This window comes from Triturus cristatus, chromosome 7 (genome assembly GCF_964204655.1).
Source record: "Triturus cristatus chromosome 7, aTriCri1.1, whole genome shotgun sequence".
Taxonomy (NCBI): Eukaryota; Metazoa; Chordata; class Amphibia; order Caudata; family Salamandridae; genus Triturus; species Triturus cristatus.
Genome location: NC_140590.1, coordinates 613,445,421 through 613,462,626, shown reverse-complemented (window position 1 = coordinate 613,462,626; position 17,206 = coordinate 613,445,421). Strand labels below are relative to the sequence as shown.

The 17,206-nt window shown below is 44.0% G+C and overlaps 1 protein-coding gene across 1 annotated transcript in view; it reads left to right on the top strand.

Annotated features, from left to right (window-relative positions):
* The window catches only part of TRIM25 (tripartite motif containing 25), a 453,236-nt gene that overhangs the window by 327,379 nt on the left and 108,651 nt on the right, over window positions 1–17,206 (top strand). The window contains exon 8 of the mRNA XM_085617183.1: window positions 229–285. Coding sequence (XP_085473309.1) covers window positions 229–285 — 57 coding nt within the window. The remainder of the gene's footprint in view (window positions 1–228; window positions 286–17,206) is intronic.

Sequence of the window (17,206 nt, the reverse complement as noted above, 5' to 3'; positions counted from 1 at the left end):
TATGCATATGACGTGCTGCAAACATACAAGGTAAAGAATCAAATGGTAATTTGGCTCAGATGGATACTGATGGTTGGGCGGTGACGTTGAGATGCTTGTGTAACTGCTTAAATGTGAAGTTTTCTTTTTAAAGAAGCCATGGTTTACTCCATAGACATGGATGTCATCCTTCAGCATGCAATCAACAAGTATTTTTCAATGTGACATTTTCTCTCCGTCTTGTTTTAGGACATCTTGAGACAAAAAAGGAGCCAGAGTCTGACCCTAAATGCACACCAGATCAACGTAGGTGTTTATTATCACATGCTACTGTGGTACCTTCCTTAGATCTGTTAAGACTATTTTAAGGTATTGATTCATTGCCTTGGATTTTATGAACATTTTCGAAAAATTGTCTACCATGCATGCGAAAATGTCAAAATAAGTAGTATTAATGAAAAAGTCTGATGAAAAATGGTTAACATATTAATGGAAATCAGGCTGCAGTACACTGTTTGTATCAATTTCTTACAACCACAATTCTACTGAGATTGTTTTGCAAAGACATATTGTCCCAAAGGAAAATGTTGTAATAACTTCTTTTACCAGAATACACTTGGAGCGCTAAATAGAAAAACCAGTGTATTTATTATTTTTATTTGTGCAGTTTGGTACAGCACTTACTGCCATCTTTCACCCACCTCAGAGCATTTTAGCACAAAGGGACTTCAAAGGATATGTTAATGAATACATAGGTTTATTGACAGATAAGGCTGTATTGAAGTTAACATCTAAATTCCTAAGACACATTCAGTTCGGTACATCTGATGAATACAAGCCCCAGCTAGGCCCGCAAGAGACAAGGGTTCGCTCTTCTGTAACGAAATCTATAAGGAAGTTGGCACGGAAACTGCAAAGTACAAAAACAACGTTTATTAACCCTTAAGGGTGGTCCTACAATCCACACAACACTCTTCAGTATTGCAAGGAGTAGCACACAGAACTTGCGTACACAGTCCCCTTTTATACACAACAGAGGGGCTCATGAGTGGGTGGATACCACAGAAGTTGAAGAACATTACCATTTAGGGTCATTCTCGATACTGAATCAATACATGGGCGGAGCTAACACACTCCTTGGGCCCGCGAAAACACATGGTCAAGCAAAGCTAATTATAACAGATGTGGTCAAGTCTGGGCATGCGCCAGATAGACAAGAAAGCTATTTATAACTGTTACTAGGCAGATTACAAGAGCAACTAACACAGAGGTCGGACTCTCCTCGTGGTGAACACGTGGCAGCGTGCCAATACAAAATGGAGTCCGGACTTCGGCCAACATAATGAGGAAAACACGATAAAAGGGAAGCATTAATGTTTTCAGTAAATGCTTAATCACATTCTGCTTTAATTTACAACAGACGACCCTTTCAGCATTTACTGAAGACATCTGGTTTCCAAGAATAATCATCGTATATGTCAATTATCATCATTCCTTTAACCTCTTTAGCTAGCCCCTTCTGGCGGGCAACATCGGCAATAGCTTTCTTATCTGGAATGCAGAATGAAATGCATACGGAACAGCACAATGGTCCACATTGAATACACATACAGAAAAGGAACAGAATTGCTACAATAATACAGAGACCAGTTAGAACCTTCCAACCCCAGGCAGTAACCAACGCCCAAAACCATCCAGAAAAGGACCAAGTGCCGTTTTCTGTGTGGATTTCAGCTGCTATTTTATGCAGCTTGTTAATGGCGTTATAAACGGATGGCGTATGATCAGGAATGAACACACAGCAGCTACTTCCAATAATTTTACAGGCTCCTCCTCGATCAGCTAGCATTACATCTAATACCATACGATTCTGCAATGCAACAATCCTAGTAATTTGTAATTCTTCCGTAAGATTCCCAAGAGCAGCAGCAGTTTGATTAGTCACAGCTTCTACCACTCTCGTTAATCTTCGGATCTTCCTACTATTCAAAGCAGCTCCAACAAAAAAGAACAATCCTAAGTTAAAATCAATATACTGTTGCAAGCTGGTATCTGTTTGATCCACCTCATCAATTGATAGAGTACGTTTATATCTATTTACAGTCACATTATTCAACAGTTTTAAATCCTTATGATATGACGCGGGTGCTAAGAATACAGGAGGTAATAGGAATGATACATAGCATACCCCAGACCACCCAGCCGGCAAACGGTAATAACCTTTATTTCCACATACAAAGTAGGTATTATGGGATGCTAGGAAGGTACTGTTATTTAACCCATCGATGTTTAACACGGTTATGCAATCACTGACACCAACAGGGATAAAACCCACACTCTGGACACACAGGTCCGCTTGGGCTTGTGCTACTTGGATTACGAATTTGTCCTTCCCCACAGTGTCTCTGGTGTTCGTGAAGATATAGGGGATGGATTCATTGTCCGGTCGGTACTCTTCCCATTCCCAAATTGTCCCATTCGCTTGTGGATATCCATTCTTGTCCTGATGGCATTCTTTATTAAGTCTGAAAAGCAATCGTCCCACTGTCGGTTTCCGAGTGGCAAACAACAAAGTGTACCATGCTCTACAAGAGCCATTGTGAGAGAAAGGAAGTGGTATGAATGGCGTACCTCCTTTCTTCTGATGGGCTGGCATCATCCCACATATCCAACAGTTCGTAGCGTTTGTAGCAACGTGGGTGTGATGCAGCATCTGAATGAAAGTGTTATTCAAATAGGATTGTCGATGCTTCAACTCTTGATATGGCAATGTATAAAAGTAGTGCTCCGCAGGCACTGGAGTCGTCAATACAAGCGTCTCTCGAGCAGGAGTTGCCTCCTCCACAAACCATGTGGTTATACCAACGATAGCTACTGTTAGCATGAACCCCAACGCACAAAGAATTTTCTTCTTCTCCATGTCAAAGGAAACAATACCCTGATATCTTCCTGAAACTAAAAAGGTCTGTCAGAACTCTTCCCCTTGGGCAGCGGTTGATTTCTTCACCAGCGGGCCAAGACGGGTGTCGCTACACTAATGCAGGGCTGATCCCCCCCCCCCTTGCCTCATCGGCTCTCCGTTTCACTAACCCAAGGGCCGTTCTGACAGTATGTCCCGGTACTGGAAATCTCACTTCCTTGGTCGCAGATGATATCGCCTTCCTCCAGAAGTCGTGTGGTCCGAAAAGAGCTCCTCAGTGTCGTTTGGCTCTGCAGCACGGCCTGTCTCTGCTGCTAGGATGTCTCGTTGATCGGTCAGCACGGCAGACTCCACCAATCCGGGCGGTACCTTTCGACAGTGCAAGGAATGGATCCAATTCTTCCTGTTCGAGACTCGCACTGCCGTCCTCGTTGCAAGAAGGACTTGCTCAGGTCCTACCCATCTCGGCTCCAAACTGTTCGATCTGTCGAAAACCTTTATCATTACATGATCTCCAGGCCGGAGACCATGTCCTTCGCCAGTAGACCGATCAGGGAGCGCCTCTCGGACCTGTTGATGAATAGAAACCAAGTTATCCGTTAACTGTGCCAGATAATCACTCATCATCACACAAGGTACATCATACACAGCCTTAGGCCTTGGTGGACCCCAAATATTCATTGGGCGTCCAAATACAATCTCATAGGGTGTAAGGCCGGTTCGAGAGTGTGGCACCGACCTAATTGACAATAACGCCAGTGGCAAGGCGTCTGGCCAAGTCAAAGATGTTGAAGCTTGGATTTTGGCGATCTTAAGCTTCAGCGTACCATTATACTTCTCGACTAGTCCTGCAGACTGGGGGTGGAACACGGCGTGGAACTTCTGGGTGATGCCTAGGCCCTTCAAGACATACTTTATAACATCCGCTACAAAGTGAGGGCCATTATCACTCCACAGAAGTCTACAGACGCCGTATCGGGGGAAAAACTCTTTCAGCAATAGCTTCGCTGTAGTCATTGCAGTATTGTCTTTCGCAGGGTACGCCTCAACCCATTTACTGAAGGCGCAAACCACTACTAGAACATACTTCAAATTGTTACAGCGCTCAAGCTGGATGTAATCCATCTGCAGAACCTCAAAGGGTGCAGTGGGCGTCGCAAATCCTCCTGCTGGAGTTCGCGTGCCTTTCCCTGGGTTATACTTCAGACAGATCATACAGGTCTGCACCACCCTCTTTGCCGTGCTAGCAATCTCTGGATGCTCCCAGACTTGGGTAAGCAATTTCACAATTGCGGAAGCTCCAACATGTGCTAGCCCATGTGCCATCTGGACCATAGGTTGTACAAAAGCCGTGGGTAATTTCCATCTATCCATCTGCTTATTTCTCCAGCAACCCTCGTCATCCAGTTCTCCTTCGCTAGCCCATTGTTCCCGCTCTTTGTCAGAAGCGGTCTTTTGTATTTCTCGCACTTCCTCCTTCGCATCATGCCATCTCTCCACCTGTGACTTCACTACATACATGGCAGTAGTACCGGGCTGCATCGCAGTCTCCCGTGCTACTCGATCCGCCAACGCATTCCCTTCTCCAACCTTATCAACTACTTTCCTATGGGCACTACACTTAACAATGGCAATTCTCTTCGGGTATGTCAATGCAGTTAAAAGATTGTGGACTAACTCTCCATGCATTATCTGTACCCCATGTGACGTTAGAAACCCTCTCTCCTTCCAGAGTAGGCCGAAATCGTGCGCTACTCCGAAGGCATAGCGGCTGTCTGTGTAAACATTCACACACAATCCTGTACTGAGCTCACACGCTCGTGTTAACGCTATCAGTTCCGCTGCTTGAGCTGATTTCTGTGGTATGCGTGCTGTCTCCACTATCGTCTGTAACGTGGTAATTGCATACGCTGCTGAAGTCGTACCATTTGGTAGCTTCAGGCATGATCCATCCACCCACAACTCTCCATCTACATCTGAAAAGGGCGTATCCTGGAGATCAATACGACCCTTTGTTTGTTCCTCAGTCACAAGAATACAATCATGCGCTTTCTGTGCCTCAGGCTGGGTCTCGGGATATGGCAACAATGTGGCCGGGTTTAATGTTACGCACCTTTTTAACGTAATATGAGGAGCTAAAAGCGTCAACTCATATCCCGTTAAACGGGCACTGGTCAAATGCTGCGTCTTTGTTTGATTAAGCAGGGCATCAACAGCGTGGGGAACTAACACCAACAGTTTATGGGATAACACAATTCCTTCACTCTGCCGTATTGACACAGCTGTCGCCGCAACCGAGCGAAAACACCCTGGCAATGCTCGGGCGACAGGATCAAGTACGGCCGAAAAGTATGCACAAGGGCGCTGCTTATCACCATGCATCTGCACTAAGACTGATAATGCACATCCATCTTTCTCATGCACATACAACGAAAAGGGTTTTGCATAATCAGGGGTCCCTAACACTGGTGCTGAACAAAGGGCCTGTCTCAATTGCTGAAAAGCAGCGTCACACTCATCTGACCAGGGGATCGGGATGGGCGTGTCTTTTGTCAAGAGAGCTAGTAATGGCTTAGCTATGTGTGAAAACCCCAATATCCACTGTCTACAAAAAGAAACAAGACCCAAAAATGCACGCACATCCTTCTGCGTGGATGGCCTCGGTGTGTCCAAAATTACTTGGATACGATCTGGTGTGAGTGCACGCCCCTCCTTAGACAAAAGGTGACCCAAATAAGTCACCTTTGGTCTACAGAATTGCAATTTCTTCCTAGAGACCTTGTGATTGTGGGATGCTAAAAAGGAAAGTAAGGCTAACGTGCTCTTCTCACACAACTCCAGGGTGTCAGCCGCCAACAAGATGTCATCGACATATTGAATGAGGGCGACCCCCTCGAGTAAGGCAAAGGAGTCCAACTGTCGCTTCAAAGCCTGACTATAAATACTAGGGCTTTCTGTATAGCCCTGGGGAATTCTACAAAAACGATAAGATCTATTGTTTAATGTGAACCCAAAAAGAAATCGGCTATCAGGGTGAATGGGAATAGAAAAGAAGGCATTTTTCAAATCAATCACCGAGAACATGGTCGCCGTAGGCGGGACCAAGGTAAGCAACGTCGTGATATCGGAAACCACCGGGTACTGAGGTATCACGATCTTGTTTACCTCCCTCAAATCAATTATGAACCGATAGACCTTTGCATCCGTGTCCTTTTTCAGAATAGGGAGAATCGGACTGTTACAGATATTATAGGGAACTTCTTCCACTACTCCTACTGCGATCAAATCTTGCACAATCTGTATGAGAGCCTCCTCGCCCTCCTGGGAAATACGATACTGTGGGAGGCGCGGTAGTACCGCCCCCTCCTGGACACTAATGTGGACCGGAGGAATCACCATTTGTCCGACATCTGTGTCCGAAGTCGCCCATAAAGCTCGGGGGAGGGTAGCCAACAACGCATCCTCTGAGATCGTACACATCCGCCCAGATCGGGGGTAGTTGTCATTTAAAATCACCCTCACACCCTCAGGGGAACAGCGGATTGTGGCCCTAAAGTACTTTAACATATCAAGGCCCATAATGTTATCCGGTGTGTACGGAGCAAGCAGAAACGGACAAGGCGCAGAAAAGCAATCAACTTTAAATGCAAGGGGCTGTGAAAGAGGGCTTCGGGAGAGTGTACCGTCAAACCCTACCGATGTAACTATTGAGCCGGATGGGGGAGCCCCCGGAACCAAGTACCTAGACAATGCACTACGTGTCGCTCCTGTATCCACTAGGAACTGATCGGTAGAACCTAAAACCTCAGCCGATACATAAGGACCCGTCTGATCGACCGGCACCTCAACTGATTCGGACCCCCATCCTACGCATTCCTATGCATGCTGAGAATCATGATATCCCGATCGATCGATGTCCGATACATGATACTGGTGCTGGCGATCGAAAACATTTGAGCTATCTCGGTGCTGTCCGGCAGTATCGAAACGGGCATTATCGTTGGAATTCCCTCTAAAGTTCGAGAAGCCCCCTCTACCTCTCGGGCCACCCGGAGTGTGCCCCTGACGCGAAGCACGCAATGCTGGGCAATCCCTGGCCCAATGGCCCAACTGCTTGCAATACGCACACTGGTTCCTATTCAAATCAGATCGGCCCGAAGGGGGACCATAAGATCCGCCCCTTCCTCTATTATTATTACCCCGGCGGGGCGGGCCATATACTTGTGCTAACATCACTTTGGTTTTGAGATCTTTCGATTTCTTCTCCTCCTGGCCCTTCGCCTCATGCTCCTGACGCTCATAATACTGGGCGATGGTCAGAAGGGCCGTCGGTGTCGCGGAGGACCAAGAACTCTCACTCGCTTTTAACCGGGCCGCAACTGCCGGCAGCAGATTAGCCACATATTTGTCCGCGAAAAGGTGGCGGCCCGTGTCGTCAGTAAGCGACTGGCCACTAAAATCATGAAACGTCTCCTCAAAGCGCGTAAAGAAGTCCGCGACTGACTCGTCAACTTTCTGTTTACACGCAGCTAACATATTCCAGTCAATCTTTTTAGGGGGGATAATCGTCTTCAACTTAGCCACAATAGCCGCAGGGAGATCTAAAATATTCTGGGGTGGTTTCTGTGCGGGCTTCCGTTCCCTATCCTCATCCTCAAGGTCAGACCACCGGGCCTTGAAGGCAACCGCATCATCTACCTTTCGGACAGAGCGCCACGTATCCGGCGGTAGGATAAGGCCAAAGAACAGGTCTATATCCGCTAAGGTCATAATGCAAGAATTCAAGGCCCCCTCGACTTCTTCATAGAAGGCCGCTGGATTCTTGCGGGGGTCAGGCAGCGCATTCTTTAATGCCATAACATCGGCCCTATGCCATGGAGTATAAACCCAATTATACACAAAATATCCCCTAGCATCGACAGAATTAATATCCGAGCTAGTCCCTGCTCCCTTGGGAGGAACATACAAAGGCGCCGCCTCTCGCATTGGTTTAACATGCACTATGTCATCCTTATCTGACTGGGAGGCGGATGGGTGGCCCCCTGCTGCAGACGAATCCGACTGCTTCTCCTCCTCCGTTTGTTGACGTGCTTTCTCTCTAAGGGCCAGCACCTCGTCCCGCAAAGCGAACAGCCGCCAAGCCGCCTCAGAAGCCTTAAGGGGAGAAAAAACACCATTACGTAATGCTCCGGCATCCGAAGACACTTCGTCAGGCTCAAGGATACTAGAATATTTTCGGAAAGCAGCAATTACTCATTCTGAGAAATGAGACAGAAAATACACCCTCTCTCTATCTTGCCACGACCCCCAAGTATGGAACAACTCATCCTTAGACATCTTGCCCTTAAGTGCACGGAGGGAAAGTTTCCGAAGATCAGCCATATGCTCGGTCGATAACATGGACCGTGTGTCGACCTTACCCGGAGCCGGACCAGAATCTTGCGGCCGCGGAGCAGATGCGCCAACATAAGGGGGCGGAGAGCGATCTAGTAAATGAAAATCGTCATCAGGATTATTAAGGACAGGATAAAGTGGCTGACGAACAACATATTGACCCGAAACTTGTAGCCTACGCTCTTTCTCTTGTCTGTCCGTTTGCTCTTTGTCCTCCCGACGCTTCGCTTCCTGAGCTCGCACATGATCATTCTTCCGTTGTTCTTTATCAAACAGCGCTTTCTCACGTTTCTCTCGCTCACGCACTTCCTTCACCCATAATCGCACACACTCAAACATATCCTGACGAGCACGTCGCTTACACATACACTGTTCCACATACTCAATCTTACGTATATCAAACGATCCATACAAAGGCCATCGCAACTCAGGATCCTTCCTCGTATATTTCCTCCATAACGTGCTGTACATTATGGAAGAAAGACCATGCTTCACGTACATATCCCTATTAGGAGTCCCCTCTGGGGGAGCTGGAGCAGATTCCTCAAGGTTCAACCGGTTCCCAAAACAGCAGCACCACTTACGAAGTGCGCTAAAAGCAGGCATGCTAGGAATAATGCAAAATATGCAGTATTATCAAGAAAAATGGCACTTAATCGTTGCGCCGTTCAAAGTTTACACAGCTCCGGAGAAATTTCTCCACATTACCTGCCTATATGTGTTGCAACGCATATATTTTCACAAAGACAAATTCAAAATATGACTAGTCACCATCAATCAAACTCAAATAGCCAGACCAGGCTTCAAAACTCGGAGCAAGTACCGTACAACGGTTCTTACCAATCAAGAGTCCAGGTTCCAACTGCCAAACTCCACAATCGCCCAAACGGCTCTCACGGCAGGACCGACAGAAGAGGTCTCAGTCGATGACCGGCGCCACCCAGACGGTCAGCTCGGAAGGGAAGGAAGAAAAACCTCGGGATGCCAGGGCTAAGACGCCGCTGGCAGTGATCACGTCCCCGGCCAAACTCCTCACCTTCGTCGCGACCAGTCCTTCGAGCATCCGAGTCGCCGATGAGCCCCACGTGACGGGCGCCAATTGATGAATACAAGCCCCAGCTAGGCCCGCAAGAGACAAGGGTTCGCTCTTCTGTAACGAAATCTATAAGGAAGTTGGCACGGAAACTGCAAAGTACAAAAACAACGTTTATTAACCCTTAAGGGTGGTCCTACAATCCACACAACACTCTTCAGTATTGCAAGGAGTAGCACACAGAACTTGCGTACACAGTCCCCTTTTATACACAACAGAGGGGCTCATGAGTGGGTGGATACCACAGAAGTTGAAGAACATTACCATTTAGGGTCATTCTCGATACTGAATCAATACATGGGCGGAGCTAACACACTCCTTGGGCCCGCGAAAACACATGGTCAAGCAAAGCTAATTATAACAGATGTGGTCAAGTCTGGGCATGCGCCAGATAGACAAGAAAGCTATTTATAACTGTTACTAGGCAGATTACAAGAGCAACTAACACAGAGGTCGGACTCTCCTCGTGGTGAACACGTGGCAGCGTGCCAATACAAAATGGAGTCCGGACTTCGGCCAACATAATGAGGAAAACACGATAAAAGGGAAGCATTAATGTTTTCAGTAAATGCTTAATCACATTCTGCTTTAATTTACAACACATCTGAAGCACTAATGCACCATAAATGCTTCAGTGAGGATATGCTTACTGGTAGTATGCTCTTAATAAATGCTTCATACATATATAGAATCAATATCTTTTATTTTATTTGTTGATTTGTTGTGTGCAATGATGATGATTCAATTTATTTGTAGAGTCTAATAATGCGGTGGATAGTGAAACAATAACATACATACATCACTTTTGCTATAATGTGAACTACGAAAGAAACTGGCATTTGTTGCAAAGTAACAAACTAGTGGTTCTTGAACATGGTTTTGCAGTTGATGGACAGGTCAAGTGGTGCTCAGTTGTTAGTATGAGGCATAGGTCTGCAATATCTGTTGGGTTTGTAGTTGTTTCATGAATGAACCTGTGTTACTCTGATGTGCCAGCAAGCGAGTTTTGGATACAGAGGGCAACTCCTTTCAAAACAAGTTGGGTATTTGTGCTTGGAGAACATTTGCGCTTCGGGAAAACTAATAGGATCTCTGGTTAGTTCTAATTAGATTATTATAGTTATTTAGGGCGTGTTTGTTGGCTGGTTGTGTGCTTTTTTGTGTGGCAGATGCACTTGCATTTGAAATGTGTTAGGTAGCTGGTGAGCAGTCAACAGAGCCAAATACAAAGGGACAAGAGTGTCTCAGGCAGGTTATTAGGTGGCTACATTTTTTGACAGGTCTGCAGGCACTGAGATTGGATTCCTTTATAGAATAAGAATTTAAATTACTTTATTGAAAAGATTTTTGATGGAGTGCTTATTAATGTATTTGCCCAAATCTGGCCAGACTTTTTACTTAATAACCATCGCTGTTATAGGTGCGGAGGAACACAACATGTAAACAGAATTTACTGGGAAAGCATCACATTTAAATATTCAAATGGAGTCGCCCATTTAAGGAAATAGAACAGAATTTGTTAATAAATGTGTTTTTATGGCATTATACTGCTATAAATTATTCAGCATTTGGAAAGGTGATTATTTCAAGATACAAAACAAGGATAGCAGACACCTGCCTGTTTTTCTATTCCCCTAAAGGAACATAGACATTTCAGGAGCTTAGAAAATTTACCAGATGTGGCCCAGAATTTTGATTGTATCATGGTACTAGTAACTTGGAGAGAGATAACAGCCGGTATTGTTACTTCCGATTCCAGTATATCCTCACTAATTTAATATTTAAGTTTAGTAGGTGGTCCACCAGTTACTGGAAACACTACTTTCATTTTTCAGTTCCTACGCAGGTTCAGAAACTGAATAGAGACTTGCAAGAACAGAGAGAGAACCGGCATTGCAGAAGACGCATGCCCATTGCCAGGGGTTCCTCCTCCACATTTGTACACTGATGACTTTAGACGGGCTCTCTCAGGCGTATAACCGCAATCTCCTTTACTCCATCCTTAGCTCAGTGGAGGAAGAACTTCCTGATCGAGGGACTGGACGTCTGTGTTACTGTTCTTGTTGTGATGCTCCAGGAGTGGGCACTGCACTGTTGCTCACCATCACCCTGCAATTGGCCCAAGGTCTGAGTAGATGGGGTGTTCTACCAAGTAGAGGAATCATCTTTAGAAGACCCTGAGGGGTGCTGTAAGAAAGAACCCCCAGGGCAGAAGATTATCTGTGCCGGTCAAGAGAGCGACCCGGGTAACTGCAGTTCATCTGCAGCTGATGAGAAAGAAGATCTAGTCCTAGAGACTGGCAAAAGGCAGAAGGAAATTCCTTAGTGAAGTTTGGGAACCCATGAGACCTCTGGCTTTTGATCCAACTGGCTAGTACTGGGCCCCAGGAACAAAACTCTGAAGGCTGCATGCAGATCTTTGCACCATGACCCAGATACAGCATGTTAAAGGCTATCTTTGTGTGGATGTCTTTGTTCCCTCACCTATATCCCTTAGGATCGGAAAGCATGGACAATGGATGAAATATTTGTACCACGATCATGCATTTTCTTGTATCCCTGTCTGGGGGGCAGGTGAGGTTGTGACTGAAGGTGTGGCCTGGGTGAACCATGGGGACTGAAGAAAACCTTCTACCTTACAGCAGGAGACCCCTAGGGCTTTAATAGTATGGAACTACTGTGGGGGATAGAGGTTTACGAAGCGAGCTGAGGAGCCAGTGTCCGCACATGTTTTGGAGGAGCCTGCCTCGCAGTTAAGCAGAGTGAACGTGTATGGGTGCTCCTAGAAGTGGCAGAGGCACTGTAAAAACTGTATGTGCTGTGACACAAGAAAAATCAAATGTAACAAGCATTTGCAATGCAATAGGTCTCGCATTTGCTGAGTTTGAGCTATTGGCATTGTAAATGACAGTCTTTTATTTAAGTGTTTTGAAAACCTGAAAGTAGTGCGTGAACACACTCTTTGTACTCTTAGTCCTTGTTTTGAGAAGCAAGGCTGGATGTAACTGCGCCTCTTTTACTGCCAGCCTTGCTTCTCGCAAGCAAGGACTATAAGTACAAAGCGCGTGTTTGCACACCGCTTGCAGGTTTTCAAAACACATAAATAAAAGGCATTGTAGTTTACAATGCAAATAGCTCAAACTCTTGCAAATGCGAGACCTATTGCAGTGGTGTTTACTTTTTTCCTTGAAAAAGAAACTGAAGCATTTGTTACAAGTGTTAGTGTTGCCAGTTCTTTCCTGTGAAGAGACGCTATCAGGTTTCCTAAAACTGACTAAGGGCTGTATAGTGAATAGCTTGTAAACCGTGTAAAGTACTGTAAATTAACATATGTCGAAGTGAAGCCAACAGTAAATTAATGTCTTAGACTTTGAAAAGAAGGAGCTATGTGCTTTAAAAAAGTAGTTGTGTTAAATCCTATTACCAGACGTGCTTGTTAGCAATGTAAATGTAGTGGGGGAAGCAGTATTATGCATTATGTAAAGCACGAACGATCTGCAAAAGCGAGCAGATATTTGAACATTTAAAATATAAAGTAGTAAGCAGCTACAGGCAGGGCAGAGTACTGCCCAGACTAGTAAGTAAGTACATTTTTTATTGTTTGGTCAATTAAAACCTTAACAATGTAAACACATATTAAAAATAGAAGTTAAAAACATTAAAAAGAGGAGAGACGGTAAGTCAACTTTACATCATTAAGAACTCATAGAATATCATTGTTTAATAATTATTTAGCCAAATTATTGTCCCTTTTCTGAGTTCAGTCCTATTAACAAACTTTTCCTTTTTTTCTTCAGTCGTTATCCCCTTTGATGTCGCTTTTTTTATGGTCAGTTTCATAAGCCTGTGCAAAAACTTTGAGGCATTTGATCAATTTACAGTTCAGTTGTGGGTTCGATGGATTTAGACATGCAATTATTGCGGCAGTTTTGCAGGACCTGATGCCTCTTACTTTAAAAGTTTGTCTGAGTAGAGTGGCTCGAGCATTGTAGAGTTTGTTGCATATACAGATTACATGAATGAAATCTTCTTTGTGGTAGCCGCAAAGTCGACATGATTTTGGCCCTTTGTGTACCCAAGTAGGCTGATCCGCTCTTGATAGTAATTTTCCAAAGCGTATTGCCATAATTGATTTTTCAGATACATTGAAAATGTCGTGTTCAAGTAATGGGCTGGTGCAAGTGTCTTGTATTTGTTAATCACCATCCAAGCATGCGACCTTAACCTGAAGATGTTTTTATCAATTTGTAATGAGTGAATCTTTGCTACTTTATTTATTGCTGGTTTGAAGGACTGGTATGGCACGTTTTTGTTCCATAAGTCATTTGTACATGTTATTGACAAGGATTTGTATAGGTATTGATTATAGGGTGATTTTCTGTCATTGTCTACTTCGGTCCAGAGGGCTTTGTTGATTGGTGATGTGGCCGCATTCAGTTCCAACCGGTACCTAAGCTTTACAGTGGCATACATTCTCCCTATAGTTTCATTTGTTAGGCCGAATTCAAAACAAACCTGTGCCGGAGAAGCTGACCGTTCTACCTGAAAAACTTTTTTATACATAGAAACTATTAGTTGGTTTAAAAACTCTGCGTCCTTGCCATAAAAAGCGGCATTAGCGTATGTTATCGTAGGAAGAATTTTCACCGCCATCACCGCTAGTAGTGGTTTATGTGATGGGCCATTCAACTTTTTTGCCAGTTGACTGAAGGCGAATATAAGCACACTAGTTCTCTGAGTCATATACTTTTTTTGCTCTATTTGGTTTTGTAAATCGTCTGCATAAAATCCCAAGTATTTGTAGTTCTTTACTTCCTCTAATTGATTGCCATTGAGCCAGATGTACTGCTTGCATCTCTGGTGACTTCCAATCCCCATTGTTTTGGTTTATAATATGTTTATTTCTAGATTGTTCTCTGAGATGTAATCTGACCTTTCATTTAAGACTCTTTGAAGGCCGATCTTTGTTAGACTCATTAACACCACATCGTCGGCATACAAGAGGTGCGTGAGTGCTAGCCTACCAAGTTTCGGCGGATGAGAATTAGTGCAGTCTAGCCTCTGTGCAAGGTCGGACATAAACAAATTAAAAAGATGCGGTGGCAAAACGCAACCTTGTTTGAGACCTTTTGTCATAATCAGCTTTCTTGATAATCTGGTGCCGTCTCCTCTCTTGATTCTTATCCATGTATTGGAGTAGAATAATAGTAGTCCCTGTAGTAACCTTTTGGGAATGTTCCAGGTTCACAATTTTTTCCAAAGGAGGTGACGAATGCTGCCTTTAAATCTATAAAGCCGAGGTAAAGTTGTTGTTTCCTCTGTTTGCATTTGTTTGCCATTAAAAATAGGGCTAAGATGTTTGATATTGTCCCTATACCTTGCCTGAAACATGTCTGATTAACTGGAATAAGAGAGTGCGTTGTGATATTTGGCTTCGACGTCCAGAAGCCTGTAGTTCGATGGATTCGCTCTTTAAAAATGGGTGTCAGTATGGAGCCTTGCAAATTCGGTGGAATACAGTTTTGGAGCTCTATTTCTTTGTATAGCTTGAATAAATGCTTGCTCCAAAAAGATGTATCATTTTTAAAAATGGCTTGTGGGATTCCATTAGGTCCTGGAGCGCCATCTCCTCTACCATTCTTAATTATGCATATTACTCCATCGGCTAGTATGGAGGACTCGCTTGTCTTTGCATTTGGGGAGTTGGTGCCATTTTTTCCCGAAGTTTTGGTTTTGCCTCCATTGGCTTAGGACCTGGGGCCTTTTTTTCTCTTATGTGACGCTTGCTGTCCTCTCCTGAGTTGTTTGTGTCACTGACTAGTTGTATGATAATTTCAGATGTACTCTTTTCCTCAGGGTGCTCCTTAATCTTCGCCTCTAACATGTCATGGGTTGCTATTTCTGTAAACTTTGTGGTAAGAAATCTAGCCCACTCATGTTCTTGAATATTTGATGATAACTCATTCACCAGCCTATGAAGTTTATTTATGATTTCCCAAAATGTGTTCAAGTTAGTTTTCTTAGCACTACAAAGCAGTTCAGCCCAGAATTTATCATTGCTTTTCCTTCCCATTCCTGTTTTTTATAAGTTTTCCTCAGCTGACGTACTTTGTCCTAGGCTACTTGGTCGTGGCAAGTTGTTTTTAGTCTCCTAATGGCTTTTTTGAGTTCGCTTTTCAAGGCTCTCAGCCCAATCGTTTATTTTCGATTGATTTCATTTCTGTTTTTTTATTTTTAGTCTGTTGTTTTCTGCTTGACATTAATGTTGTGAGATCTGATGTGAATTTTACCCAAGCTTGGATTTTGTTAGGGCCTCCAGTTCGCTAGCCGTTATCATCATCTTTAAATTGGTCTGAAGTGTCTATCGTTTCATTTGACCATTTTAAGCGTTTTATGTCAATGGTATGGATACTTCCTTCTATTTTCATGTTCACTTGATGTTTGGCGATTTTTAGCCTGAAATGTATGTGCTGGTAGAGATGATCACTCCTGGTTGTGTACTCTATGGAAAAGTGAGCGAGAAATGGCATCAATGCTACTGAGATAGCTGTGTAATCCAGTCTTGATCGTGTCTTTCCTCCATGAAATGTGTGTTTTGGTGGGAAATCATCTGTTCTACCGTTTATCACTCTCAGACCAAGGAATTCTAGGGCATTTACCAGTCGTCGACCTTCAGGGTCCGGTGTTGATCTCTTTAGCTGATATTGCTGTGGAACATTCCAGTATATATTGTCGGCTGCTAACTTCTCATCTTCATCCGGGGTGTATATTTTGGTAGAATTAAAATCCCCTGTCAGTATCATGTCCCATGTGGGGTGTGGACTCCTTATATCTGTAATTGTGGTGATCAACTGGGCATTGTGGGCAGTTTTTTTCCGTGCTAGCGTATGTATTGATCAGCAGGACGTTTTTTGTTCTGCCGATTAGTCCCTGAGGTAAGTTTTATCAATTGAATATTTGGACCTGAAGAGACAATTTGTTCTGATTCAATATTTAGTGCTGTGGATGTATATACTCCAAGTCCCCCTATGGGTCGTCCGTAAATTTTGGTTTTTGTTGCAGGGACTGTGTAGTGTATGTATTTTGCCAGGGGGAAATCTTCCAGTGCCCATGTCTCCTGCATTGCTATTATATCACATTTTCCCAGTTATTAGGTTGACAGCCATTTTCTAGCCATTTTTTGCCCTCGCAAGGTTCCATGAAAGCAGCTGTATATTTCCTAAGTCTTGCTTGTCTGACGTCTCTTCCAATGGTCAGTGTCCTTTATCTGAACTTCGCGCTCCTGGCAGCCAGCCCCATCTTTCCTGGCATGGGTTAATTTCAGTTATCTGATTATCCTGCTGTTCTCTCCTCAGCAAGGTTGGGAGGTTGCTGCCTTTTGTTACTTTAAACACTGTATGTTTGTACTGGTTATTTTCTCTTTGACTTTGTCCAGACTAATTTTAAATATGTCTTCAAATATAATTTGCGAATAGGCAGAAGTGTTTATAGATGCACTTTTCCAAAATAACCCCTAGACTGCGAGTCCTCTGTAAATAACGTGTGCAGGCCCTCTGTGTTGTGCTGATGACAAGAGCTGCTTCCCCTGCCATTTTAACATGGAAAGAGAACACCAGTTTACAGCTGTATTGTATCTAAAATTTTAAAGAGAGCTTGTCTTTTTATAATTTTTTTTGAACCACGCTTAAAATATGTGTTGAGAGAAATTGATGAAATAAAGAAAGTTTACAATAAAGGAAGAAATATAGTTGTTTATGTTGCCATAAACAATGTGCTGAAATCTGTGGAAGTGCCTGGCAATATTAGTGGAAAGCAGTTAC